General features: G+C 41.9%; 1 protein-coding gene across 1 annotated transcript in view; it reads left to right on the top strand.

The window, feature by feature from the left end:
* LOC111864759 (cytosolic carboxypeptidase 6-like) overlaps positions 1–27,954 on the top strand; it is a gene marked incomplete at its 3' end in the record, with an annotated part of 185,335 nt that overhangs the window by 8,540 nt on the left and 148,841 nt on the right. The window contains exon 2 of the mRNA XM_033751569.1: positions 26,850–26,974. Coding sequence (XP_033607460.1) covers positions 26,850–26,974 — 125 coding nt within the window. The remainder of the gene's footprint in view (positions 1–26,849; positions 26,975–27,954) is intronic.

The following is a 27,954-nucleotide window of genomic DNA, read 5'->3' as shown; positions in this document are numbered from 1 at the left end:
ATTAAGACCGTCACAACACAAGTATTCTTCTTCCAATCCGATAGTGAGATCTATGAACATTCGAGTTCTGTGTACTAAAGGACTGATTTATGCTACAAATTTTGTAGCTTAATCAGTAGTGGATGCTTGAAAGGATAATAAAACATGTGATGTTAAAGTCCGGCCTCAGTCACTATGTTTCACAGCTTATACCAGGAACTCCTATACAAACAATATCTAATTTTGAATCTCTGCTCTTAGTTGAATGGAGCTGGGATATTTCAGTCGGCTTAGCTACGAACATAGAGCTGGATGGACGGAAATTCAATTCTTGCCATGGGCAGGAAAATTTTATTTTCTCCGTATTGCCTAGACCGGCTCTGAGGCCCACCCAACCTCGTATCCAAGGGGGGTTACCGGGGCTGTTTCCCCTGGCGTAAAGCGCCTGGGGCATGAAGTTTGCCAATCGCCTCAATCAAGTGTCAAATTCAAGAATAGTGGAGCCATACGCCCCCCATACATCTCATGGCGTGGTGCTTCAATTACTTTACGTTCTTCTGCTTCTTTTCTTATTTGAATGTCCGAAACGTACAAGTATATGTCTCAACGCTACGAATTTCATCGCAAGTCATTTTATTTAAATTAAAGGATTTGCTGTGACTAAGGCGCAGTTGCTGTAATGCCTAATTTGTATTTCGAAGTTATGCGAGAGATGACTTCAGCTATTTCTGATAATATTTTGCCTCAGTTCGAAATTTGCGTGTGATTTATTAAGTGAAGAAATGGCTTCTGGCGTTCTTAGCGATATCTAGCGTCGAATTTTGTGTTAGGAATCAGCTCCTTAGCTGTACTTACTTTCATATTTGTTTTGTTTCGACTCTGATTTCCGGAATCTTTCTATTAGTTCTCGTAAATTGTACATACATTTCTTCAAGGCGTCTTTTACGTTATGAGCAGTATTTAAAAATGTGAAAAAATTGTAAATTTTTCTAGTTTTTATTACGTTTCGGATAAAAAATCATATTTGGACTCTTGAAAAACGTATATTTTCTTAAAATATATATAATGTTCTAATGTTTTTGGATATCGTCTATCAATTCAATTCTTCCAATCCTATTTACCAAAATTAACTTACGGGTAAATTAATGTCTCAATTCTTCAAAAATACAAAAGGTAAGGTAACCATTGAAACAGAATAATCCTAAACCTGTTGCCAATAAATTAATGGCTGTCCCAGAAATTACCTGCTGTGCAAATTTCATGTTATCCTCCTATTAATTAATTGTTTTTTCTTTTGTGGAACTTTGTAGCATATACACATTTTTATTAAATTCATATTTATATCCCAGTTTAACAAGAAATCTTATTGTCCCTGGTTCACAGAATATGAGTGATCCAATATAACAATTGAAACAGATGCAAAAAATGTTGCAGTAATACTAAAAAGAATATTCTTTCAAAAGACCATAATAATTTGAAAAGATTTGGGTTACTGCAACATTTTTTTTACATTTTTTTTTCCAATTATTGTATATTTTTTAATTACGTATTTCCCACTTTACCCCACATATTTATATCCAGCATGTATTCTGTGAAGATCTTAATATCATGAAATTTTCGACAATAGAAACAGTAATGCAGATCAGGTTTTCTACTCTTCTAAATTTAGTATGTATTTCATGTGCCTGATTTACATTTGACCACAGTGCGAACGTTTGTGTTGAATGAAGAAACTAAATCACACTCTGTTATCATATTCGCCGATCCCAGTGGCATCTAAGGCATGAACTGCCATCGCTCGCTCGAACGCTGGGATCGTGGGTTCGGATCCACTCAAAGGCATGGATGTCCGTGTGCGTTTATTCTGCGCTTGTGCTGTCCTATGTGGAGGTAGAGGCCTTGGGACGGGCTGATCCCCTGTCCACGGAGTCGTACTGACTGTATAAAAAAGATTACGGAACTGAATAACAGGCCAAGGCCCAAAAGAAGGGCTATAGAGCCATTGATGAATGAAATGAATTTATCTCATTCACTCAATATTTAAGGTGAATTTATTCATATCGACGATAACAGAGATGTGGACACAATAGTAAACACAGGTTTCATTTTCTTGTTGTGAAGAAAACTTGCTTATGAGAATAATATATAAAAACGTTTACTTTTTGTTGAGAATTAGGCCAATCACCACGTCAACTGTGAAAACGAATGTGTTTGCTGTATGTAATTGTAACGTTTTCACAAATTTTGACTTATAAAAAGTAAGAAATTTAAATACTTCATTGTTTCTTGTCTCCTGATTGCAGTCCTACACGCGACTTTCGGCGAATCTGTGTCGTTCTGATATTTCTTGACAATTCTTCATGCCAATGCCACGGAATCCATTAACATTCACCATGACGAAATAAAACAATTTTTCTGCTTAATCAAGAGAACGGATATAGGTTTTGTTTGGCGACCCCTGGATTTGAAAATAACCACGTTTTATCGTTCCCTGAGAGAACACCACATATGGGCTTACGTCTTGTGTGGAAAATCTCCATTTTGATTTATTTTTCCGGCTAATGCGTCGCCCCTCCAGCATCACGTAGTTATCCGCTTCGGCACGGGATCAGATCAACCCTCGGGTCCCGTCCGAACTTGTCGGCCCTGATTTATTTGTGACTGTAAGCTTCCCATTACTTTGCTTCTCTATCCGTACGTCTGTCCATCCGGTCCCTGCGCACCATCCTTTACAGTCCAGAAGCATAAAGGAAAATGCAAAATCTCGCCTCTAAGTGCGAGTGAGGGGAAAACTTCATAGTGTCTTCATGAAAAGTGCCCCTTGTTTCTGAGAAAAGACCGTGACATAGCTCAGCCAGTTAGTCACAGGCTTCCCACCGCAGCGGCTCTGGTTCTAACCCATGTCAGATCTTGTGGGGTTTATGGTAGACAGTGTGGCGCTGGGGCAGGTTTTCTCCGAGTACGTCGGGTTTTTGGTTGAGGCACTATGCTACAAGCCGGAAGGTCACGGGTCGTTTGATTTTTTCCAATTTACCCAATCCTTCCAGCCGGACTATGGCCCTGCGATTGACTCACCCACTAACAGAACTGAGTACCAGGAATATTCTTGGGGTTAAGGGCGGTCTGTGCGTAGGGCTGACAGCCTTACCGCCATCTATGAGCCGACTGTCTAGAAAATTTGGTAACCTCAACATCCCACAATTCTATGGGACTCCACGGCCTGTTACAGGGTAGATTTACTTTTTTACTTTACTTACTTCGGGTTACCCTGCCAATCTTCATTTCACCAACTGCTCCACAATCACCCTCATCTATCATCTGGGGCTGGTACAGTAGGCCAGTAGTGGCCGAAGTACCAAGTGGGCTCCGTGTCGCCCAACCAAAGGAACTACAAAATAAAATTCTTCTGGGAAGTGATTGAACTTTTACGTACTTTGTAAAGGAAATAATATTCTGTAGGATACTCGATTGCATAATGAAAAGTTTCATAACTTGTATGTACACTTCTCCAAGTATAATTAAAATAAAGTCAAGGAGGATGAGGTGGGCAGGGCATGTAGCACGAATGGGGGAGAAGAGGAATGCATATAGGATATTTGTGGGAAAACCCGAAGGAAAGAGTCCACTGGGAAGACCAAGGCGTAGTTTGGTGAACAATATTAAAATTGATCTTAGAGAGATAGAATGGGATGGTATGGATTGGACTGATCTGGCTAAGGATATGGACCAGTATAGAGCTCTTGTGAACACCGTAATGAACTTTCGGGTTCCACAAAATATTGGGAACTTCCTGAATAGCTGCAGAATTAGCGGCTCCTCAAGAAGGGCTCAGCTCCATGAGTAAGTAAGGGTAAACAATCTCGTGGCTAGTGCTCACAGTTCTCACGATATAATCTCTAGTATGATAATTAGTACTTTATTAAATAATACTAATTCAACTTTGGCTGCGGCATAACTCAAGCGGTTAGTCGCTGGCTTCCCACCCCGGAGGCCCGGGTTCGATCCCGGGTCTCGTCAAGTGGGATTTGTGGTGGACAAAGTGGCGCTGGGGCAGGTTTTCTCCGAGTACTTCGGTTTCCCCTGCCAATCTTCATTCCACCAATTGCTCCACAATCACCCTCACCTATCATCTGGGGCTGGTACAATAGGCCAGAAGTGGCCACAGTACAAGGGACTTAGTCCCACTTCACTAACATTAAGTAAATTCAACTTTAGTCCTTATGAAACCCCCATGAGGCATGACGCTTTCAGCCTTGAGTGATTTCTTATAAAATAAAAATTATAGTCCCTTAATTCCCTGGAGTTTCTCAAAACAACGAGATGCTCTATGAGCTCACAGTTCGTTCCCATTTCTTCCAGATTTCGTAATTTCATGCTCCACAGTTGCTTCAGTCGCGGAGTTCGTGAGACTCCAAATGAAGAATTTAAATTTGTACACCATTAGCCCGAAGGAGGCAGGATAGCTCGGTCAGTATTGCAACTGCCTACTGGCTGGACGACCGAGGAGTCTTAGTTCGAGTCCCGGCACGGTCAAGAATTTTGTCCACGTCATCCAGACCGGCTCTGGGGTCCACCCAACCTCCTATCCAGTGGTTACCGGGGGTTTTTCCCCAGGGTAAAGCGGCCGGGTCGTGAAGCTAACCACTGACCTCCAACTATTGCCGAGGTCAAGAAACTGTGGCTCTATACATCCACTTCCCCATACATCTTCAAGGCATACAGGGGCAACTTTACTTTTTTACCCATTAGCCCGAGAAAAAAAGGGCGCAGCTCCATGACTGAGTAAGTAAGTAAGTAAGATGAATACCGTATTTACGCGTGTATAGGCCGCAGCACAATTTTCGGACAGAAATTATAGAAAAAATAATTTTCTTGGAATATTATTTCAGGAGTATTACACCCTGTATTACTAATTATGAATATATATTTTTTTTAATGAAGTGTGATTTCAAATATTTCGAATATAAGCCGCACCCCAGTTTTCCTTTTGAATTTTTGGCAAAAAATATGCGGCCTATACATGCGTAAATACGGTATATATTATTTGCTGCAAGGTTTTATAACATCACATTTAAAAATATATAAGTTTATTGAGAGGAAACATTCGCTATTGATGTTTCCGAAGCCACTGTAAACTTTCTGCACAGAAATAGGAGTCTTATCTTACGTATGAGCCCGACGTTGAAATATTTGCTGCAGAGGTTTTCACAACGGAAGATAAATGTAGCAGTAGCAGTTCTTATTCTCTGTTGAGGCTTATCTGAAGTCGACGCGTGAGTTTTGACGGCGGACTCCAGAAACCAGCCACAATCAGTAGGGGTGATACTGCCGCTATATTTCATTGGCCGCTAGACCTGATGGCTGCTTAGCGGTGGAAGTCGAACACAAATCCACGGCTTTCCCAGAGCCCACCCAACCTAAGAAGAAAGTGGCCAGTCGCATCACAACGAGTTCCAACTGCAAACTGTTCTCTTATGTACCGAAGTATTTCTTGTAAGATTTATAGGATAGTCAACCACATTCTACGGTTGCAGGTTGCATGGGAGTAACTGTTTTCATTCGCTGGTGGATATTCGAAGAATTGATAGGAAATGTGTCTGGTCAAAGATCGGATCATATGCTTGAAAACAATAACAAAATTATTTAGAATAATCATAATATATATTTAATATAGCAGAGAATATGCTACTTTATAATATTATGATGTGTATGATCATTGATAGGCAACGACTCGGAAAGCACATCCCCGCGAAGCGTACGAGTGCAACAAAAGGACGTCCTTTGCTAGGCAGTGGATCAGTAAACACGCCTTAACAGTAGCAGCTGTTATAGCAAGATTTGACAAAACTGTCCAACTATATAAAATGGGGAAAACAACACTGTCCGGATATCTAAGGAGGGCAATATCACCCAAATCTACCTTCGAGAGAAGAGGCACAGAAGCACGGAGACACAAACCGTAGCGGTTTAAGATTTTAAATACTAAGAATATTAATAATTTTAACGAAACCTTATTTTATCTTAATTAAAATCTTTATATAAAACTTTGATTCAACTTGATGTAGAAGTAAAGTAGGTAAAGCTATTCCTGTAACAGGCCGTGAAGGCCCATAGGGTTGTGAGTCGTTGAGGGTCCCACATTATCTAGACAATCGGCTCGAAGATGGCGGTAAGGTTGTCAGCCTTACGCGCCGGCCGCGCTTTACTCCGCGGGAAAAATATTTAATTAATTCCTGGTACTCATTTCTGTTAGAGGCTGAGTCAACCCCAGGGCCATAGTGCGCCTGGAAGGATTAGGTCAATTGAAACCTTGATATACTCTGATAAATGTAACAATAGTTTCCTCAATATGTTGTTATGCCTTCTGAAGATGGTCATAACTGACCGAAACATGTAAAAACATTGATATAAGTATACATTTGTGTCATACCGGGCGGTGTTGTCAAATATTTCCGTAATATCTAACTAGTGTGACGGACCAGAATGAATAAAGTTAAAATAGATCCTGTGCTTTCTGTGTGATCCCTGCCGATGAGTTATAAAAGTACACAGAAGACTCAATCAAGCAAAATAGTCGAGTCGATAGTGAAGAATCGAGTTTCGAGACTTCAGCCTGCCGGGATATGACCTTGGAATTGAACTGAGTTCGCAGCTGCAAAATAATGGCAAGAAAGGAATTTGGCTGTGAAACAAAGATTTCATGCATGATTTGAAATGACAGTGATGCTGTTATAAATTCGTTTCCAGGATACGACTAGTGAAGACTGAGAATCTTAGTGCGTGTTTAACGGTGTATTGGAAAGTGCAGAATAGCGATAGCGCTGTGTAGAGTGTAGTTCAGAACTGTGATTATTTGAGGTGCAATAAATCCAATCATCCAATCCAAACCCGTCTATGATCACCCCCTTTAGCGGTAGCCCCTACTTGTTTCATGCATTCCTAACTTATTTCTTAGGGCTCACCTGTGCCCAATCCTACAAATACTATGCCAAAAACACTAGATATTCTGTAAAATAGAAATTTCTGCATCAAGGGGCTCTAGAAGCACAAAAAATATTCAGCTAAATTTTACCGCGTTCTCCATCGGATAGGAGACTGTGTCGTTACCAGAGCCGGTTTGATCGCTATGCTTAGAGAAAATCGCTTGCGTCTGTCGGGAGCGAACCCATGGCCTTCCAGCCCGTAACTCGTCACTATACCGACTGAGATAGGTAAGCTTAATCTTCATCTTCATGTATTTCCTCAGCATACCATACCAGTTACCGGTCACAGTGGCAGCGCTGTAGAAGACTTGAACTGTCTTCGCTCGCTCGAACGCCGGGATCATGGTTTCTAATCCCATTCATGGCATGGATGTCTGTGCCCGTTTATTCTGTGTTTGTGTTGTTGTTCTTTGTGTAGGTAAAGGCCTTGCGACGGACTGATCCCTTGTCCAAGGAGTCCTGCCGTCTGTATATGCATTAAGAAACTGAAAGGGCCGCGCCATAGCTCAAGCGGTTAGTCGCTGGCTTTCCACCACGGCGGCCCGGGTTCGATCCCGTGTCTGGTCATGATCCCGTGTCTGGTCATGTGGGATTTGTGGTGGACAAAGTGGCGCTGGGGCAGGTTTTCTCCGTGTACTTCGGTTTCCCCTGCCAATCTTCATTCCACCAATTGCTCCACAGTCACCCTCACCTATAATCTGGAGCAGGTACAATAGGCCAGAAGTGGCCGCAGTACAAGGCACTGAGTTAATTATTGGAGAGGGTGGGTTTCCCCATGCACTTAGACCTGTATTGGTCCATTGTGCTTCCATCTATGATTTCTACCAGTCTCTATATCCTACCNTTGGAGATATGAGGTTCTTTTACGTGCCGTAAAGCTACGACACGGGACCCACGGCTTAAAGTCCCTCCCGGAGGACTTGTTCCCAGAATTTTTCCGCCCTTAAAAATTCGACGACCTCCGCCGGGTATTTGAACCCGCGTACTACGAGTCATGAGTTGGGAACGTTACCTCTAGACTACGGAGGCCGCTACAAGGCACTTCGTCACACCCCACTAGCATGAAGAAAAAAGAAAGAAACTGAAAAAGCTACCGGAGTCCACACGGGCTGTAGAGCCATATGTAGGTAAACCACGTCAGTTGCTAAAGTTGTGTAATTAGACACATCGGACACGACCTATTTGAAACCGCTCCAGCAATCGCAATGGAAAGTCTAAATGTCAGCGAATAGTAGGCCTGCTTTCTCTCGTGTTTGGTTGGAGAATACTTGGATGCGCAAAATGTTGCGCTGTCGTTAAGCACAAACATGACCGACAAATACAAGAAGTTACTGTTATTAAATTCTAAGTGTTGTCTGAAATTTAGATTTGGTACACCGTGTCACATATCAAAGGCTTTTAACACTCAGTTCTTCACGTAATTTATTTTCTGTCCTTCCCCATCCGCACTCCCTCATTGCCTACTCATGCGTTCACTTGCAGTGGACTTGGTCTTGCATGCCTGTTCAGTGCCTCTTGCGTCATAGCATGGAACTGTCATTTGATGACATTCATATACCCTTTTCTCACTGACGCCTTGCGAATCAGAGAAGTGATTGTGATTTAGGAACTGTGGTTTGAGAATCGCTTGAGATAGCTGGCCAAGCTGAGACGTGCCTTCAAGTGAAAACATAAAAAATGTTGTGATAAAGTGTAGATGGGTAACGCTATCCCTGTAACAGGCCGTGAAGGCCCATAGGTTTGTGAGGCGTCGAGGCTCCCATATGTTCTATATAATCGACTCACAGATGGCGGTAAGGTTGTGAGCTTTACGCGACGACCGCACTTTACCCCCCAGGAAGAATCCCAGTACTTCTGCTAGAGACTGAGTCGACCCCAGGGTCATAATGCGGCTGGAATGATTAGGTAAATTGAAGAAATCCAATGATCTCATCTGAAATCGAACCTGCGACCTTCCATCTTGTAACATAGTGCCTCAACCAAATATACTTACGTACACACCATGGAAATACATCCAAATAAGTTCGATTCATGTGGCGTTTAGCCTGTTCGAAAGAAGATAGAGCTAATAGCTGGTGTGTGTGACTGCACAGTACAGAGTGTAACGCTAATTAATAGCGTCCATCTTCTTAGCGCTGCTCGTTGTGGTTTGTTCAAAATCTGTCGATTAATGCATGATAACATACTGACTATTTTGGAACTGGAGCCAGGAGAACATGTAATATATAAATTGGTTCAGCGGTGTCCAAAATTGTGGATGCTACGTATAATCACCAATGTACTAAAATTCGAAGGGCACATATATTCGGCCAGACGTACATCGATTGTATACTCAAGTCTCTTATAATTCCAGCCCATATTGTGACATGACGCCTGAAAGCCGGAAGAGCTGAATGAATAGATGCGGCCATTTCTAGGCAAATGCGCGGTAAATACGTTCCCGCAGCCATAGAAGAACTGTTAGAAACGCCGTTTCCTATGTAGTCCATGCTGAGGCTATAAAGCAAGGATCAATGGGTATAGTTTCTCAAGAAATCCGATTATATGCTCTACCTATACCAGAAGGACAAGCGGGCACTGCCTGAGAACCTTCAAAATTGGAGATATAGTTTCTTACCCCTATCCCCATGTAGTATCTCACTATCACCTCCCCCCACTTCTTCTTCTTCTTCTTCTTCTTCTTCACAAGTGATTTTTGTCTTCTGTTTTATGCTTGTTTCATTGTTGAGTGATGATAGTTTCTCGGAGGTCGGAGTCGGCGGTTATCAGTCTTGAGTTGCACTGTTGGCAGCCGCTACATAACAACGACTGGTAAACATAAAGAAGAATTTACGTGTGTCGTATTTGTAGGGATCTAGATTGTGTAAATCAGTGAGACTGCTATTTTCTCTCTCTCCTCTCGCTCCCACGTTGGAGCGTAGGGCTGATTTCTCAGTTTCTTGATCATTTTACAGGCTGTAGGACTCCTTGGACAAGGGATCAGCTCGTCGCAAGGTCTCTACCCACACAGGACAACACAAACACAGAATAAACGCATACACAAGCCAAACATCCATGGCTTGTGTGGGACACGAATCCACGACCCTGGCTCCCAAGGGAGCGAAAACAGTGCATACCTTAGACGGTTGGGCTACCGTGACCGGCTGAGACTGTTATAGTTGTCTGTAATTACGAGTTATAGACGTTAATTAAATCCAGTTATAAGCCAGACACATTACCTACTCACTAATACGTGACAATATTAAATTCTGTGCTTTTGGAATTCTCTTATTGCTCTAAGTGTTTAGTCCTTATATATTTAAATTAATTGTTGAGTAAGACCGTCTAGAGATTATTTTAAAAGGGAACAGAACCGTAGGAAGTCAGCGAATGCAGTCGTACAAGTGACACTCATAAATTGCAATATATAATTTCGTATTTTACATGCTGATGTAACATGTAACTGTGGTCTAGAGGTCAGAGTTCCTGGCTTCAGATCCAGAGGTCCCGGGTTCGGTTCCTGGTGCTACCAGATTTTCTGAGAAGTAATGAGTCTGGTACCGGGTACACTGAGCCTTTTGAGGATAATCGAGGAGCTATTTCAATTAAATAGCGGCTCCGGTCTAGAAAACCGAGATTAAAGGCCGTGGAAATCCGTTGCGCTGACTACGTGACACCCTCTATCCGCTAAAGTTGACACTAACTTCGCTGACAAGCGGCGGTCGCTCGGTCGGTGTATTTGGCTTGCGGACTGCAGGCCACAGAGTTTTTGTTTGTTTGATTTAACAGCGGCAGAAGATGTAAATATCTCGAACCAACGCAATTTCTCATGCATCAGATTCTAGGAACAGTCGACCAAGTGACTTATTTAGACTCAAGTCCTCTTCTAATGTCGGTACAAATTTAGGTTGTTGCAGCTTCCGGTCGGTAACTGCTCCGGTTTCATAACACTTCTTCTTTAACACAAGGGGTTTACTGGGTCAATGTTGATATGAATTGGCCATGGTTAACACAAACACCAAGAATTCTCACAGCTGACAGATCACAGGAACTACGTACTTAACATAATATGTTGATTTTAGTAAGATAATTATATACGTGGCAGTATGTACACTACAGACTGTGTATATGCAGTCGCACGATACATGATTTTAAATATTGAGACCTCTTCTTATCTTTTTCTTTGAAAGGGGATTAAGTGTGTTCACAAGGTCATATTAATCCAATCAATAAATCATATCCTCTGTAAGATTTGAGGTTTTCACGGCGGTGACTATTAAAAATGCCGTCTTCTGGGATGTGGCGCCGTGTAGATGTTGTGCGAACAGACGTTTCGGAGGAACATATAGCCTCCATCTTCAGTCTGCAGCCACCTAATCACTGGTTCCTCGCACGTGGATTTTTCTACCCTGAAGATGGAGGCGATAAATTCCAACGAAACTTCTCTTGACACAACATCTACACGGCGTCACATTCCACAAGGCGAATCATATCCTTATTCTTTAAGCTTCATGATTATCATCATAATTCTAACGACGATTAATGCTTACAAGAGGTGTCTTCTTTTCAAAATATTTTTCAAAAGTTTAGGATGTATGTAATTAAGTTTTACCTCCAGGTCAGCTTTATATCTTACATTACTCCTCTTTCCCCTGCGTATTTTGTACCCCGCCCACATCATATTTGCGATTTTATGGCCGTATTAATATTTGGCCCGCTGTAATGATTTTGAAAATGGAAGTTCAGCTTCGTGATATTATACATGTTGGTAGTCAAAGCTAAAATACGTAACATAAATCACAAAAGTGGTGACGAAGGCACGGGGTTTCGACTAATTACGAGAGACAGAACTGCAGGTCGGGTCACACGATAGGACGTGGCCTAATCCCCATATTAGCATCTCCATCGAATCCTGGGATTTCATTGACAGGGAAAGCTGGGGATATATGTACACACATACATACACCTTCGTAGTAACTGAAACAAGATATTGGCTACACAGAACATCTATTTAACGCGGGCCTATTACTCAGAATTACTGGGGTTTCGGACTTTGTCCATCGTCCGGTATTCTAGAAGCTAGAAAACCTGACGTTTCGGAGACGGGATCTGTTTCCGTCCTCAGGTAAGGGGGGGGGAGACACCCACTTTGTTGGGTCCCTTAGAAAGACCTCAATTACTGAATGCCCGCCTGTCACGGTAGCCGAGCGTTCTAAGCCATGTACTGTCTTCGCTCGCTCGGAATCGTGTGTTCGAATACCACACAAGGCATGGATGTTTGGTTTGTGTATGCGTTTATTCTGTGTTTCTGTTGTCCTGCGTTTAGGTAGAGGCCTTGCGACCAGCTGATCACTCGTCCAAGGAGTCCTACCGTCTGTAAAATGATCATGTAACTGAAAAATCAAGAGGCCAGGGGCCAAGGGGGCTGAGCCAGTGAGGAAATATTACCATTAATTAAGCGTTTGTTTTATATAAACTATTTTTTTCTTTTAGTTATAATTATTTCAATTTTGTTCGAATTGATTCTCGCTATAGAAGTTCTGTTTTAATCACGTGCAAGTTTATATGTTTAACTTTGGATTTCGTGATAATAAATTTTGACATGCTCAACCATGAAATCAGCTTAATCAGAATCACAAACTTACTCGCATGTATCTATTATGTTAACATTCTCATAAACACGAGTTTCATTTCAGACATTCTGAACTACTTCTGCCCAATGAAAAGAGAATTAACTTCCTTTTCCTTTCAGGTAAAAAATGTTCAGGAAATGTTACGTAAAATGTGTGAAACAGAGCGAAAAGTGAATACCGAGAGCGGAATTTCATTTGCAGCTTTCGGCCCTGGGCAAATTATCAACTGGTTTTGGTCCACATTTCCTTGTTCAATTTAGGAATGTATATTATCATTTATTGTGGGATTGTAAGATTTGAGGTTTTCACGGCGGTGACTATGAAGAAAGCAGTCTTCTTGGATGTGGCACTGTGTAGATGTGGTGTTAACCGACGTTTCGGAGGAACGTATCGCCACCATCTTCAGGGTAGAAGGAAAAACAAGAAATTCTCAAGTGAAGATACCGTGAGAAGCGATACAAGCAAACTGGTGTTGGAAATATACACAGCTATGAGAGTGCAGTTAACACCACATCTACACGGTGCCACATCCCAGAAGACTGCTTTCTTCTTATTGTGTGATTATTTATGTGTGCGCATGCGCTAGGCTCCCCTAAGGAAATTACGTTATTATTTGATTTTCAGTGAATTTATTGTGAATAGCTTGCCATTAGATACCACCGTACTTGCATACTTAACTAATATTATACCAACAAGATGCCAGTTACATGTAGTCTAACTTCAAAGAAGGGGGTTGATGTTAGTTTCATTCAGTGTATATATGTGTGTTTTTCACTCGATGCTGGTTTTTAAGAAAATGTGCAATCTTCTTTATAGTGTAAAAATGACGTGGCAGTCTACAGCATATATATTCACGTACTTAGGTGTGTGACTATAGACGGGGTTTGGATTGGTAAATGGATTTACTGACCATTTGTACACACCACTCGAAACTACACTTTACAGATCACTGAAACACAGACTAAGTCTAAGTCCTCAGTCTATTGCGGTCTCCACTCGCCGTTTCCTGGCAACGGCTTCTACCGAGGTAGATTATTCAGTAGATACTGTAGGGTTCTGACGATGATGTATAAAATACAGATATACTGGGTTTTCGGAAACTGTAATTTGTAGATTCTTCAGCTTCCCGCACTCAGGTCCTTTTGTCGCAGCCGCCCATGCAGAATTCTTGTCAAATGACAACTCCACTAACTGGGTTCCAGGCTGGCGGCCATTTTACACCAACCTCCTAGTCTTCCCTCCACAGGCTGACTTCCAACTGACAACTGAACTCTCTCACTCACCAACCACGTATTTCACGTCATTTCACTCAACAGAACTGACAACTCTAACTCCGGAACTCCACTGACCCTGCATATAACATTTCGGCACGAACTACATAGAGAACAGTTTCTCCATTTTTTATAGTCCAACGATACCTCGACTTTCGAGTGCGCACCAGATGGCGAGGGAACCCGTTTACCAAACATTTACCCAGCAATAGCCCGGATATTGTTGATTTGTTTACTGGTCGTTACCGAGCAAATCCTGTTTCTTCTCGCGATCATTGCATAGCAACACCTATACACACTACGATATGATCTTTTCGTATATTAGCAAATGTAGAAGACAAATTTTAAACTAGAATATTATATCTTTAATTCGGGAACATTATACATATATATCTACGCATATAGTGTAACGAAATCACGCTAACGGAGCTGGAAACATGCTACAGACGTTAGGTCTATGCGTAGTGATCGCCGCTAATAAAATCCACGCGTGTATATTTGGGCGTGTCCTGTAAGTATATAAGTGATCAGGAAAATTCTAGTGACAGTCTCAATTTTCAGAAGATATCTAATCAAGAAATACACATCATTTCTTGTAACACAAAACCTAATTACAACGGTCACAGAACCCTCCCCCCCACTCTGGTCAGTCTTGCTTTCTATTTGGATCGGGCCCCGAGCCTCATATCCGTTTTATGTTACTCAAGTTTTTCCGAAGAATCCATCCTTGTCCGTCTCAGATTTTGTAAGATATCGTGTTAAGGTGAAGGGTTATTAGCTATGCGCTCAATCCCTAAGGGTGCGGCTAGATCCCTCATGACCTCAAGAAGAGTCTATATAATGGGACCCATCACGGAACTTGGAGTAAGCACAATATTTGTAACGGGCTGAGCCGCGCTCATAGGCTGTAGGAAGTGTTTGTTGCTCGGGATGCAGGGAGCACTTTTGTGTATGATTGTTGAAAAATAACTAAGTAAAAATTGGATGTTGTTAAAAAACAAGGCATTAAAAAGATCTAGAAATTTGTGACAATATATGAATGTAATTATTGTCTTTATGGTGCATTATCCATCGTCCTATTTTATTTAAAAGATGACGTTTCGGGGACGATTCTGTCTCCGTCTTCACGTGGAACCCACTCAGACCCAATCGATAGAGATAAACATTAAAACGATAAATAATATAGAGAGTTTTTCTCTTTAGTGATCACTCATATTCTCATAGTATCCTGATTTTAACAGCAATAGCCAGAAACAATGCATGGACATATGTGCTAGGCCTCATTTGCGTGGAGTATTTTTAATTTTTTTGACATTTGTGTTAACTCTCGTAGATAATTAGTGCTGTGCTTGGTTTATATTCCTGTCTTATGTTATTGCTGGAGTCCTGAGTTACGGACTATTTCTATCGATTGGGACAAACTGAGTAGGTGCCATCTGAATACGGAGAGACAATCCAATCTCCGAAACGTTGTTTTTTAAATAGAAAGAGGAAGATGGATAATGCCCAGAAACACAGTAATCGTACAAAGCGTTAGACTGCATGAGGAGGGAATACGTGGAAAGGTAAAAATGATAAATTTGGGGCCGAGAAACGAAATCAGAATAATTTCGAAGAAATCTTAAATTTTAGAATGTTATGTTTCATCCTTAGTTGATTCTGCTGCCCATGAGATTGTTATGTGGGACTTGAAGCCGGAGATATGGGCTATATGTAAAGATTATCTGTTGTCAGATATTAAAATCTATGTCGAACAGTTTCGAAGATAAGAGTTCTTGGATTCTGTGTTTCTTGGTACCAGTATATCCCAATGTAATTTATTTGTAATGATCTGAAAATTATGAAAAGTGGCTGAAATCTCAGTTTTATTTTGAAAATAGAACTATCTTAATACTTTCAAAAACGAATCGCTCATTCACATCGCTGGGTGACTGTACAGAGAAAAGAGTGTAATTCTACACAGAGCGTACATGCAACTATACAATTGTGTGTGTTAATCTATAGGTCCCTCAGGTTGTCGTGTGTGAAATTAATGCAGTTGCATTTCGCAATGAAGCAATACTGTTTAAACTTTCATCGAAATATTTAGTCTAATTAGTTGAAATGTAATATTTGTTGGTAACAGGTAAAACATAATGTATAATTGTAAAATACATTTCTGATGAGCCCTCTAGCCTATTGCAAATTAAAAATGTGGAGGCATTATATCTAGTTCATGCAACTGTCTGCTTGTACAAACGGACGTTCAGTGAGTGCCCCGTTAATATCTCAATTATATTCACTGTACTCATCCAACCTTTACAATTATTCATTTCGTACAAAGCTTCTAGATTTATATCAGTCCAATTAGTGAACATCAATTCAAACCTATTCAACATTCTGTACAGCAAAAAAGAAAAGCCTTTTGTTTGTGTTAAATTCCAGTTAATCCCCAATTGATGTTCTCTGTAGTCACATGTTGGACACAACCAGATATTGTAAGACACACAATGTTGCAACCAAAGGTTGTAACTATAAACACTAAGATGTATTTTTATGTGTATAACTTTATGATTTTATATGACGTAATGCATTAAATTGAATGGATATAGGATATTGGTGGGAAAGCCAGAAGGAAAGAGACCACTGGGAAGACCAAGGCGTAGGTGGATGACAGTATTAAAATATATCTTAGAAAGATAGGATGGGATGGTATGGATTGGATTTATCTTGTTCAAGATAGAGACCAGTGAAGGGCTCTTGTAAATACGGTAATGAACCTTCGGGTTCCGTAAAATGCTGGGAAATTTTTCGGTAGCTGCAGAATTGGCAGCTCCTCAAGAAGGGCTCAGCTCCATGAGTAAGTAAGTAAGTAAGTAAGTAAGTAATGCATTAAATTGAACGTGAATATTCGCATGGTGTGATGAATAATCTATTCAGTTATATGAAATTTAAATAAACAAACCTTCTGACCAGCAAATATGGAAGGTCCTTGTGAAATGGCGACACCGGAGCACAGAATGCTCATGATCAGATCATCCAGAGAGTTTCACTGAGTATGATTATTATTATTTATTGCTAGTGGGGTGGTACTAAGTCCCTTGTACTGCGGCCACTTCTGGCCTATTGTACCAGCCCCAGATGATAGGTGAAGGTGATTGTGGAGCAATTTGTGGAATGAAGATTGGCAGGGGAAACCGAAGTAATCGGAGAAAACCTACCCCTGCGCCACTTTGTCCACCAAAAATCCCACTTGACCAGAGCCGGGATCGAATCCGGGCCGCCTCGATGGGAAGCAAGCGACTAACCGCTTGAGCTATGGTGCGGCCGAATGTCCTGTGTTTAGGTAGAGGAATTACGACTAGCTGATCACCCGTCCAAGGAGTCCTACCGTCTGTACAGATCATGAAACTAAGAAATCAGCCCTACGCTCCAAAGTGGGAGCAAGAGGAGATAAATAAAGACCAGCAATTACTGAACATCATCATTTGGAAAGAGAAATGTTCGGGCTGGTGAGATACTTCGCAGCTCAGCCACTGACACCTGCAAACGCCGAGCAGAGAGAATGCTGTTCCTCTGCCCTGGATTGCCATGAAGTTGGCCATAACTGTTCTTTCTACATGACGAGCCTTCGGCACTCTCGTGTCGATTCACTGAAAGCCATGTGACATCTGCAAAGTAAGGACGATGTTGTGTAGCGATCTCGGAACCGGAGTAAAACCATGTGCACGTTTACGGTCGCCATCAACTCAGGGTATGAAGTTCAGCTACATCCACAGTGGACTTAACGCGCATTGATGTCACCAGAAAACCATCATCAATCTCTGGCCACTTCATTAAAAGAGATAGGTCTGCAGCGATTTTCAGAATATCATAGCCGCCTCTGTGGTCTAGTGGTCAGAGTTCCTGCCTACAGATCCGCAGGTCGCGGGATCGATTCTTCGCGATGCCAGTTTTTCTGAGGAATAGTGGGTCTGAAACGGGGTCCACTGAGCCACGTGAGGATAATAGAGGAGCTGTTTCAAGCAGATACCGACTCCGGTCTAGAAAACCGAGATTAACGGCCGTGGTGGTCCGTTGCGCTCATCACGCGACACCCTCTATCCGCTGAAGTTGGCACTAACTTCGCCGACAAGCGGCTGTCGCTCGGTCGGTATAGTTCGCTTGTGGAGTACAGGCCACGAAGTTTTGTTGTGTTTGAAATAAATTTGTGAGATAATAATTTAGATCTTTACGTAATCATTGGAGAAATTACTATGAGACTAAAATAGCTATACCGGAGATCTCGTTGTACACACGGCAGTTTTTTCTTAGAGTTGTCCTTGAAACATATGGCATAAGCTCAAGTATGTGTATTAGACACAGAATATAATGTTATAATATTATAGTACATCGGTATCCTGTTGCAAAGCGGCCTCCGTAGTCTAGGGGTAACGTTCCCACCTCATGACTCAAGGTACGCGGGTTCAAACCCGGCGGAGGTCGTGGAAATTTTAAGGGCGGAAAAATTCAAGGAACAAGTCCTCCGGGAGGGACTTTAAGCCGTGGGTCCCGTGTCGTAGATTTACTACACGTAAAAGAACCTCATGTCTCTAGGAGACCTCCGAGCTAAATTAAGCAAAAAGTTTCCCGCCCAAGTAGTTTCCAGTGCCTCCGGTAGATGGGGAAGTATTAGGTACCGCTGCCAGAGGAGGACCGACCTCGCTGACAGAAAGGACTAATTATCAGATACCACTGCCAGTAGAGGGTCGAAACCTCGCTGGCAGAAAGGGGCTGATAGTGAGCACCAGTAGAACAGTGGAAATTAAAAGGGGGATGTACAATAGACTATTAGTCGCGGTGCATGTTGAAACCCACCCCCTCAATACTGGATAACTGGATCTTGTTGCAATCTATAGATCAGACATAGGAGTGAGCAACACCTGTACGCCTGAAGATGGCCAATTAGGCCGAAACATGTAATGAAATAATGTCCAATAAGGGAACAGTCAAAGTCGTTGTACTTAGATGGGGCAAAAACTCCTAACGCTTTTCTTGAATCTTTCGCATCGTTTGTTATCCGCGGTACGTATGCCACTTCTTCTGTATACAGCATCGGCTGAAACGTCGTTGTAAATAAGATGCATTATGTTTTACTTAAGTTTCCAAAGATTTTTTATTATATATAAATAAATTAAATTTGTGCTTCAGACTATTAGACAAGACCCTTTGGATTTTCATTACTTTGAAGAAGTTTTTATATCATCTTCGATCATTTCAACAAGTCCATTTTCTTATGTTTCAAGCTTTTACAGTTAAATCGGGGAGCCGCGATAGCGTATTCGATACAGCGACTGGCTACGAGCTGTCCGAACGAGGGGTTTTAATCGAGTCCCTGTAGGCTCAAGAATTTTCTATCCTGAAACTGATCACTCACCTCCAGCTAGTACCGAGATCAAGAATATGTGGATCTGTACATCCTTTCCCCCCATACGCCTTCATGGCGTAGCCCGTCTTCGAACTGGTATACTACGAGTATTTCCCAGTATGAGACTGAACCCCGACTCACAATCGCTTCTAGTTTCAATATACCTGAACCTGTGGTACATCAGCATTGCCTATGACGTAACACAACCTCATATATCCGCAAGACATTCATAATTCATCAAGAAGAATTGGACGTGTCGTATTCTGTGGCTATTTCCATTATCGTTTGATGGGATTGTCTGCTATAGGCCCTGAAGAATACAGGAAATGTGAAATGAACGGACCATGACACGTAGAACTTCTGTATGTGCGCATTTCAGGCACTGAAATGTGGAAATGGGAAAACGGAAATTTGGCTTCTGTTCCAGTGTAACGCGCACATGTTCAAAGAACTGCTGCAGTTCCAAAGAAAGTAACTCCGTGGCCTATAGTCCGCAAGCGAACTATGCCGACCGAACGACCGCCGCTTGTCGACGAAGTTAGTGCCATCTTTAGGGGATTGAGGATGTCACGTGGTCAGCGCAACGGTTCCCCACAGCCGTTAATTTCGGTCTTCTAGACCGGAGCCGCTACTTTCGCATTCAAATGGCTTCTAAATTATCATCACGAGGCTGAGTGGACCCCGTTCCAGACCCACTACTTCTCAGAAAATCTGGTAGCGCCGGTAGTCGAACCCGGGACCTCTGGATTTGTAGCCAGGAACTCTGACAACTAGACCACAGAGGCGGTCGAACTGCTGCACTTATGTTTGCAAAATGACACAGTAGTGACTATCGCAATGCGCGAGGTAGCCATATTCATCCAATGCAATGTATCAGCAATGTTGATACATCAGCAGTAACATTATACTCAATTTATACATTTTAATTCCTGTTAATTGAAAAATATTTCTCTAACAACATAGCACAAACACCTCTTTATATTTAACATCAACAGTGATAATTACTGAAGCTCTGAAGGAAAGCATATTTTGCGTGGGTTCGAGTCTCACTTCTGACATCAATTGTCGCATGTTAGTGACCAGAGACGAGGGTTTGATTGGTAATTGGATTTATTAAACGTTGTAACTCGTAAGTACAAATACTTATAATAATTTCTTTAATATACACACTTAAAAGACCACTGCTGCAAACAGTGACTATACTCAGTCTGCTTGGTTTTCACTGGTTATTGCCTAGTAGCAGCTCCTAACAATGTCTTCTACTTCGGTGTCGATATTAAGGTGGAAGACTCTCAACGTAAGCGTGTTTATAATTTGTCACACTCAGAGTTATGTTTTACACACCTTGTCACCATGTGAATTCGCTGCTCCTGAGCTACAGTGGTTCATAATTTATTTGAACGAAGCAGAATAATAATTACTTAATTTATTCACACGCTATGCGTTTAATCGAACTTAACATATATGAGACTTGAAGTTATCACTGTTGTCAGAAGTTTCTACCCTGAAGATGGAAGCAGTAGTTTTCTCAGAACGTGTGTATCTGCGTCACATCTTAGAATATGTCAGTTTTTCATAGTTGTGCTGCCACGAACACGTTTCTGATATGCATGGAAGTGCACTACTCTGGCTTAGTACTTAACAGCTTTTAGGGGGCAAGTTCTTTTGGTGGTGACGTCATGATCGTATGAAATCGACGCAGACATATGAACATATAGGCACCCTAAAACCGCGTTTTATTTTTTTCTTTTCCTTGGCACTACAGCCCCAGTGGGTCTAGGCCTACCTCCATGAACTTCTCCGTTCGCTTCGGTTTTTCTAGATCTTACGCATTCGGTAGGACTCCTTGGGCGGGTGATCAGCTCGTCGCAAGGCCTCTACCTGTAGACAAACACAGAAAAACGCACACACAAACTAAACATGCATGCCCTGAGTGGGATTCGAACTCACAATCCCGGTTTCCAAGCGAGCGAAGACAGTACATGCCTTAGACCGCTAGGCTTTCGTGACCGGCCACATCCCCCCCACCTTTTTTTCCTTGGCACTACAGCCCCAATGGGCCTAGGCCTTCGCCACATCCCCTTATAAATATTTCCGTACTAAAATGGTGCCCCGGAAAGTAGTGCATAATCGTCCTACTACAGAATGCGCCGCCTACTACAGGGTGTGCCGATCACAATGGCCGAACGGTTTGAGGCATCAACCGTCTTCGCCCGCTCGAACAATGGAATCGTGGTTTCGAACCCCATACAATGCATAGGTTTTTGTCTACGTTTATTCTGTGTTTGTATTATCCTGTATAGGTAGCGGCCTTGCGTCTGGCTGATCCCCCGTCCAAGGCATCCTACCGACCGTCTAAAGATAAAGAAACTGAATCGAAACAAAGCGTTTTACGGATCCCCTATGCTCCAAGTGGAGCAGCAGGATAATTGGTAGATAGGTAAGTAGGTAGGTGGGTAGGTATTCAGCTTGAAAATATCCATAACTTCTCCCATTTCGGCTGTAGCTGCAATGCAGTCATTGCATTGCTTGTTGCCTACGAGCCAGAGACTGCCATGGCGAAGCTGGATACAGATACAATTTTTTTTTTCCTTGGCACTTCAGCTCCAGTGGGCCTAGGCCTACCTCCATGAACTTCTCCTTTCACTTCGATTTTTCTACATCTTACACATTCGGTAGGACTCCTTGGGCGGGTGATCAGCTCGTCGCAAGGCCTCTACCTGTACACAAACAGAAAAACGCACACACACAAACTAAACATCCATGCTCTGAGTAGGATTCGAACCCACGATCCCGGTTTCCAAGCGACCTAAGACAGTACATGCCTTAGACCGCTCGGCTACCGTGACCGGCATACAGATACTATACAGATAGTATATTTAAAGACGATATTTTGATGTGTAAGCTCACAGTTTCATACACGATGGAATCTAAAGTGATTTTCAAAACATCAGTGTTTTTAAATAAAGGCACTGATAAATATCAAACCACCATATGTGTATGTAGAAGTAGCCGAGCGGTCTAAGGCATGCACTGTCTTCACTCGCTCGGAAACCGGGACCGTGGGTTCGGATCTGTTTCCTGTGAGGTACGAACTGAATTCTTATATATTATTCTTATACACTGCAGGTCACGGTAGCCGAGCGGTCTAAGGCATGAACTGTCTTCGCTCGCTCGGAAGCGGGGATCGTGGGTTCGAATCCCACACAAGACATGGATGTTTGGTATGTGTATGTGTTTATTCTATATTTGAGTTATCCTGTGTTTAGGTAGAGCCCTTGCGACAAGCTGATCACCCGTTGAAGGAGCCCTACCGTCTGTAAAATGATCATGTAACTGAGAAATCTGCCCTACGCTCCAAAGTGCGAGCAAGGAAGGGATGATATATATATATATATTTAGGTAAATATATAAATATATATATATATTTAGATACATACTGGTATATTGGTCGAAATGTTTTGCTATATGGAGTTAGAGTACCGAAGTGAACGGAGTTCATGGAGGTAGGCCTAGGCCCACTGGGGCTATAGTGCCAAGGAAAAAGAAAATGGAGTTAGAGTAACGAAGTTGTCAGGTTTGCTGCTATGTACTTCAACGCGGTTTCCATGCTGCTAGGTTCCAAATTTTGATTAAATCGTCGTAATACGACGTATATTTCAGAGAATGCGAATTCTGTTCTCCAGTTTTCAGTTTCTCAGTAAAGCCACGAAGATTAAAATGAAAGTACGTGACAGAGTTGAGAGAAATGTACTTATCACGTGAGACTGCATTTATTTTATTCGAAATGCGCCTAGAATTCCATGTATGTTGAGAATTTCCTCTGAATGAACTCTCTGGTTTGTAAATATAATCATCTCTCTTATTATAGCAATAATGGTCTGTAATCATAACTTGTAATCTTCTACAAGCATAATTAGAATGATCAAGTCAAGGAGGATAAAGTGGGAAGGGCATGTAGCATGAATGGTGGAGACGAGAAATGCATATAGGACATTGGTGGGAAAGCCAGAAGGAAAGAGACCGCTGGGAAGACCAAGGCGTTGGTGGGTGGAAAATAAAATGGATCTTAGAGACATAGGATGGGAGGATATGGATTGGATTGATCTGGCTCAGAATAGGGACCGCTGGAGGGTTCTTGTGATCACGGTAATCAACTTTCATGTTCCATAAAATGCTGGGAAGTTCTTGAGTAGCTACACAACTGGTAGCTTCTCAAGAAGGGCTCAGCCCCATGAGGGAGTAATGGTCTGTGAAACGCTGTACCCCTTGCACCTAAATACGTGTGAGTGGTCTGAGAATAAAGTTCACGAACTCATCGCGGTAACGTCACCAAACCATACTGAGATTTCTGTCCGCTGCTGCGAGTTCGCGAACTTTATTGTCATTCCTCGTAGTTATTTCTCGTATGAAATCATACTATGATAAATCATATCTCTGTATGGGGCCGAAACTTGGACACTTAGGGCAGTAGATCAGAAACATCTGGAAAGCTTCGAAATATGGTGTTGGAGAAGGATGGAGAAGATCAGTTGGACCGATTATGTGAGAAATGAAGAAGTGTTAATTAGAGTCAGTGAGCAGAGGAATATCCTACACGAAATAAGAAAACGGAAGGCCAATTGGATTGGTCATGTTTTACGCAGAAACTGCCTTCTAAATGAAGTTATTGAAAGAAATATAGAGGGGCGGATAGAAGTGACCAGAAGACGAGGAAGGAGACGTAAGAAGATGCTGGATGACCTTGGGGACAGAAGAGGATACTGTCATTTGAAGGAGAACGCTCTAGATCGCATTAAGTGGAGGAATTGTTTTGGAAGAGACTGTGGACCTGTCGTCTTGACATGACTGATGATGATAATGAAATCAATGAAACGTAAAATACAGCTCATATATAATATTGAATGTAATTGAATGGGGAAAGATAAAAGAAAAATAATTAATATTTTTATGGTTGCTGGGGAATCGTTTTCCTAATTTTGACGATTTAACTTTTGTTACTTCTCTCCTGATTCTGATATGGCTGTAGCTGTCGCTCTAGTTCTCAGTGAAGGGATCTGGTTAGTATGACAGTGTTTGTGTTTCCGGATGCATGGCAGAGCACACTGTGAACCGAGCGCTGTGACGGGGATTGCTGTTGACAGAATCGAGATTTTTCATTCTCGGATTGTTGCGTGGAACGAGTTCCGAGCACATGCATAATCTGTGCTTCCAAACTGCATACAAAAAAGAATGGCTTTGACTTACAGCTTGTCAATATTCAATGCAGGAGATTGTCGGATTTTTATGTAAAACCAAATTGAAACCCTGGAAACATGCAGCTAAATTTCAGTTGAAGTACGAACAGCAATTTATCTGATAAGTTGTGATTTGTAAACAAGACCCACAAGAGAACATGTTACAGGTGGTGAATTTGATCGAGTTTGTTTTATTATACCGTACTTTTCGAAGAGAATTATAGTTGTCATTTTTAGGAGAGTTTCTTAATATCAAAATTTCCATCTTTTTGACATTTTTTTTAAACTTTCGTGTATACTAATTTCCACCTTCATAATGAATGTCTTAAGTTCGTTTCACGATAGGTAAATATCGAGAAAACTTCGAAATATCAGTTTCATAAACTTACTTACTTACTAATGGAGCTGAGCCCTTCTTGAGGAGGTGCCAATTCTGCTGTTACTCAAGGATTTTGCCACCAATTTATGGAACCCACAGATTTATTACTGTGTTCAAAAGAACCCTCCAGCGGTCCCTATACTGAGCCAGATCAATCCAATCCATCCCATCCCCTCTGAGATCCATTTTAATATTGTCCACTCATCTACGCCTTGGTCTTCCCAGTGAGCTCCTTCCTTCTGGCTTTCCCACTAATGTCCTACATGCATTCCTCTCCTCCCCATTCGTGCTACAAGCCCTGCCCGTCGCATCCTTGACTTGATCATTCTAATTATACTTCGATAAGGGTACAAGCTATGAAGCTCCTCATTATGCAGTTTTCTCCAACCTCCTGTCACTTCGTCTCTCTTCGGTCCAGATATTATGTTTCATAAAACACATACAAATTCTAGATTCTATGGATAATCTTACATCCGCAAACTTATTCAGGAATAAGACACTTCTATATGAAACTAACAACCGTCACATTCCTTAAAATATTGATCATAATACTCCCAGCCACGTGAGTCTCAAGTCTGGCCTCTCTAGTTTCCTCATACTGTGTTGTTTTCCAGACATTGAAAATTCATCAGTCTTAATACGTATAGAGATATCCCTGGGTACATAATTACACAAGACTTGCCAGTACTTCACGATTTTAAGAGGTTCTTTAATATGTAATTTCGTATCACAAACAGTGATGTATAATTTAAGCTTTCGAGGTTTCCTGGAGTCTCCTTCTTCAGTCTGAATGCGTTAAACATATCGTTGTTTCAGTAAATCTCAGACCTTAGCTAGGACCCACGTTTAATCTTCCAGCGTCCTGAGTGGTATCAGAGATTTTTTTCTTGGCAGTACAGCCCCAGTGGTCCTAGACCTACCTCCATGAACTTCTCCATTCACTTCGGGTTTTCTAGGTCTTACACATTCGGTATGTCTCCTTGGGCGGGTGATCAGCTCGTCGCAAAGCCTCTACCTGTACACAAACACAGAAAAACGCGCACACACAAACTCAATATCCATGCCCTAAGTGGGATTCGAACACACGATCCCGGTATCCAAGCGAGCGAAGACAGTACATGCCTTAGACCGCTCGGCTACCGTGACCAGCCTGGTATCAAACATTAGGCGACTTCAGTTAAGAGGAGACTGAACTCAGGTAATGCTTGCTACCATTCAGTCCAGAACCTTTTGACTTCTCATCTGCTGTCTATAATCATAAAAATTAGAATAGGCAAAACTGTAATTTTGCCTGTGGTTCTGTATGGGTGTGAAACTTGGTCTCTGACATTAAGGGAGGAACTTAGACTGAAGGCGTTTGAGAACAGAGTGTTGAGGAGAATATTTGGACCGAAGAGACATGAAGTGACAGGAGTTTGGAGAAAACTGCATAATGAGGAGCTTCATAACTTGTATTCTTCTCCAAGTATAATTACATTGATCAGGTCAAGGAGGATGAGATGGACAGGGCATGTAGCATGAATGGGGGAAACGACGAATGCATATGGGATAATGGTGGGAAAGCCAGATGGAAAGAGACAACTGGGAAGACCAAGGCGTAGGTGGGTGAACAATATTAAAATGGATCTTAGAGGGATAGGATGAGATGGTATGGATTGGATTGATCTGGCTCATGATAGGGACCAGTGGAGGGCTGTAGTGAACACGGTAATGAACCATCGGGTTCCATAAAATACTGGGAACTTTTTGAGTAGCTGCAGATTTGGCTTCTCCTCAAGAAGGGCTCAGCTCCATAAGTAAGTAAGTAGAAATGATTGGACTGTTCAAAACAAAAATTTCCAGCCTCCTGTTCTTTCATGTCCCTTAGGTTCAAATTCGCTTCTCATCACCCTGTAATTGCGCCCTTTTGGTGAGATACAGTTGTCACACTTAGTATGTTTTAATGGTCCCAGTGGAATTACTTCCGATGTGATACACAGCAGAGGTTTCGCTTTCTGTACAGGTAACCTGGGACGCGTTGATCTGATCTCCGAGTATGAGTACGACCTGTTCATCAGGCCTGACACCTGCAACCCACGGTTCCGCCTCTGGTTCAACTTCATTGTGGACAACACCAGGATCGACCAGGTCAGCTTCTTGCCTCTTGCCTCTACTTCTCTACCACGGTCTTGCCTACTTTTTGAAATGTTGTTCTCAGTTGCGAGCTGTGTATTTTTTTTTTAACATTTTGGGGAAAATCAGTGGTTCACCCACAAATTTAAATGTCATACCACGTTAAGATAATATAGGTCAAATAGGANAAATAATATTATATTTGAAACTCGAAACTGTGCACAAATCTCATTACTGAAGAAAGCAGTCTTCTGGGATTTGGCACCGTGTATATGTGGTGTTAACCGACGTTCCTCCGAAACGTCGGTTAACACCACATATACACGGTGCCAAATCCCAGAAGACTGCTTTCTTCAGTAATGAGATTTGTGCACAGTTTCGAGTTTCAAATATAATATTATTTAAGGAAAGAAAGACAGTCTGTATCAGAATAATTACATTCATCAGGTGAAAGGAAATAAAAATTTTAATTAAGTTTCTTACCGTAGTAAGTTAGCATGCGTTCGCTCAGACATCAGTGTTTTCATACTCAGAATAAAAATGATATTTTAATATCCAGTTCAAGGCCTTTGACCGCCTCTGTGGTCCAGTGGTCAGAGTTCCTGGCTACCGATCTGGAAGTCCGGGTTCGATTCCCGGCGCTACCAGATTTCTGAGAACTGTTGTGTCTGGAACGTGGTCCACTCAGCTTCATGAGCATAATTTCGGGAGCTATTTCAGTGAAATAGCGGCTCCGGTCTAGAAAACCGAGATTAACTGCCGTGGGTAAATTGTGAGCAAGATTCTATGTAAGTCTATGTAAGAAGGGTATAAAAAGGTGAGGAGCCCTAAGGAATCCTGTTGCCTACTTACTCAATCCTTTACCCTTATACCTTTACGATGTCGAGGTTGTTTCCATTTTTCATCTCATTGCAGACGGTAGGACTCCTTGGACGAGTGATCAGCTCGTCGAAAGGCCTCTACCTAAACACAGAACAATATAAACACAAAATAAA

The sequence above is a fragment of the Cryptotermes secundus genome, unplaced genomic scaffold, assembly GCF_002891405.2.
Source record: "Cryptotermes secundus unplaced genomic scaffold, Csec_1.0 scaffold980, whole genome shotgun sequence".
Taxonomy (NCBI): domain Eukaryota; kingdom Metazoa; phylum Arthropoda; class Insecta; order Blattodea; family Kalotermitidae; genus Cryptotermes; species Cryptotermes secundus.
This window is presented reverse-complemented; position numbering and strand designations above follow the sequence as displayed.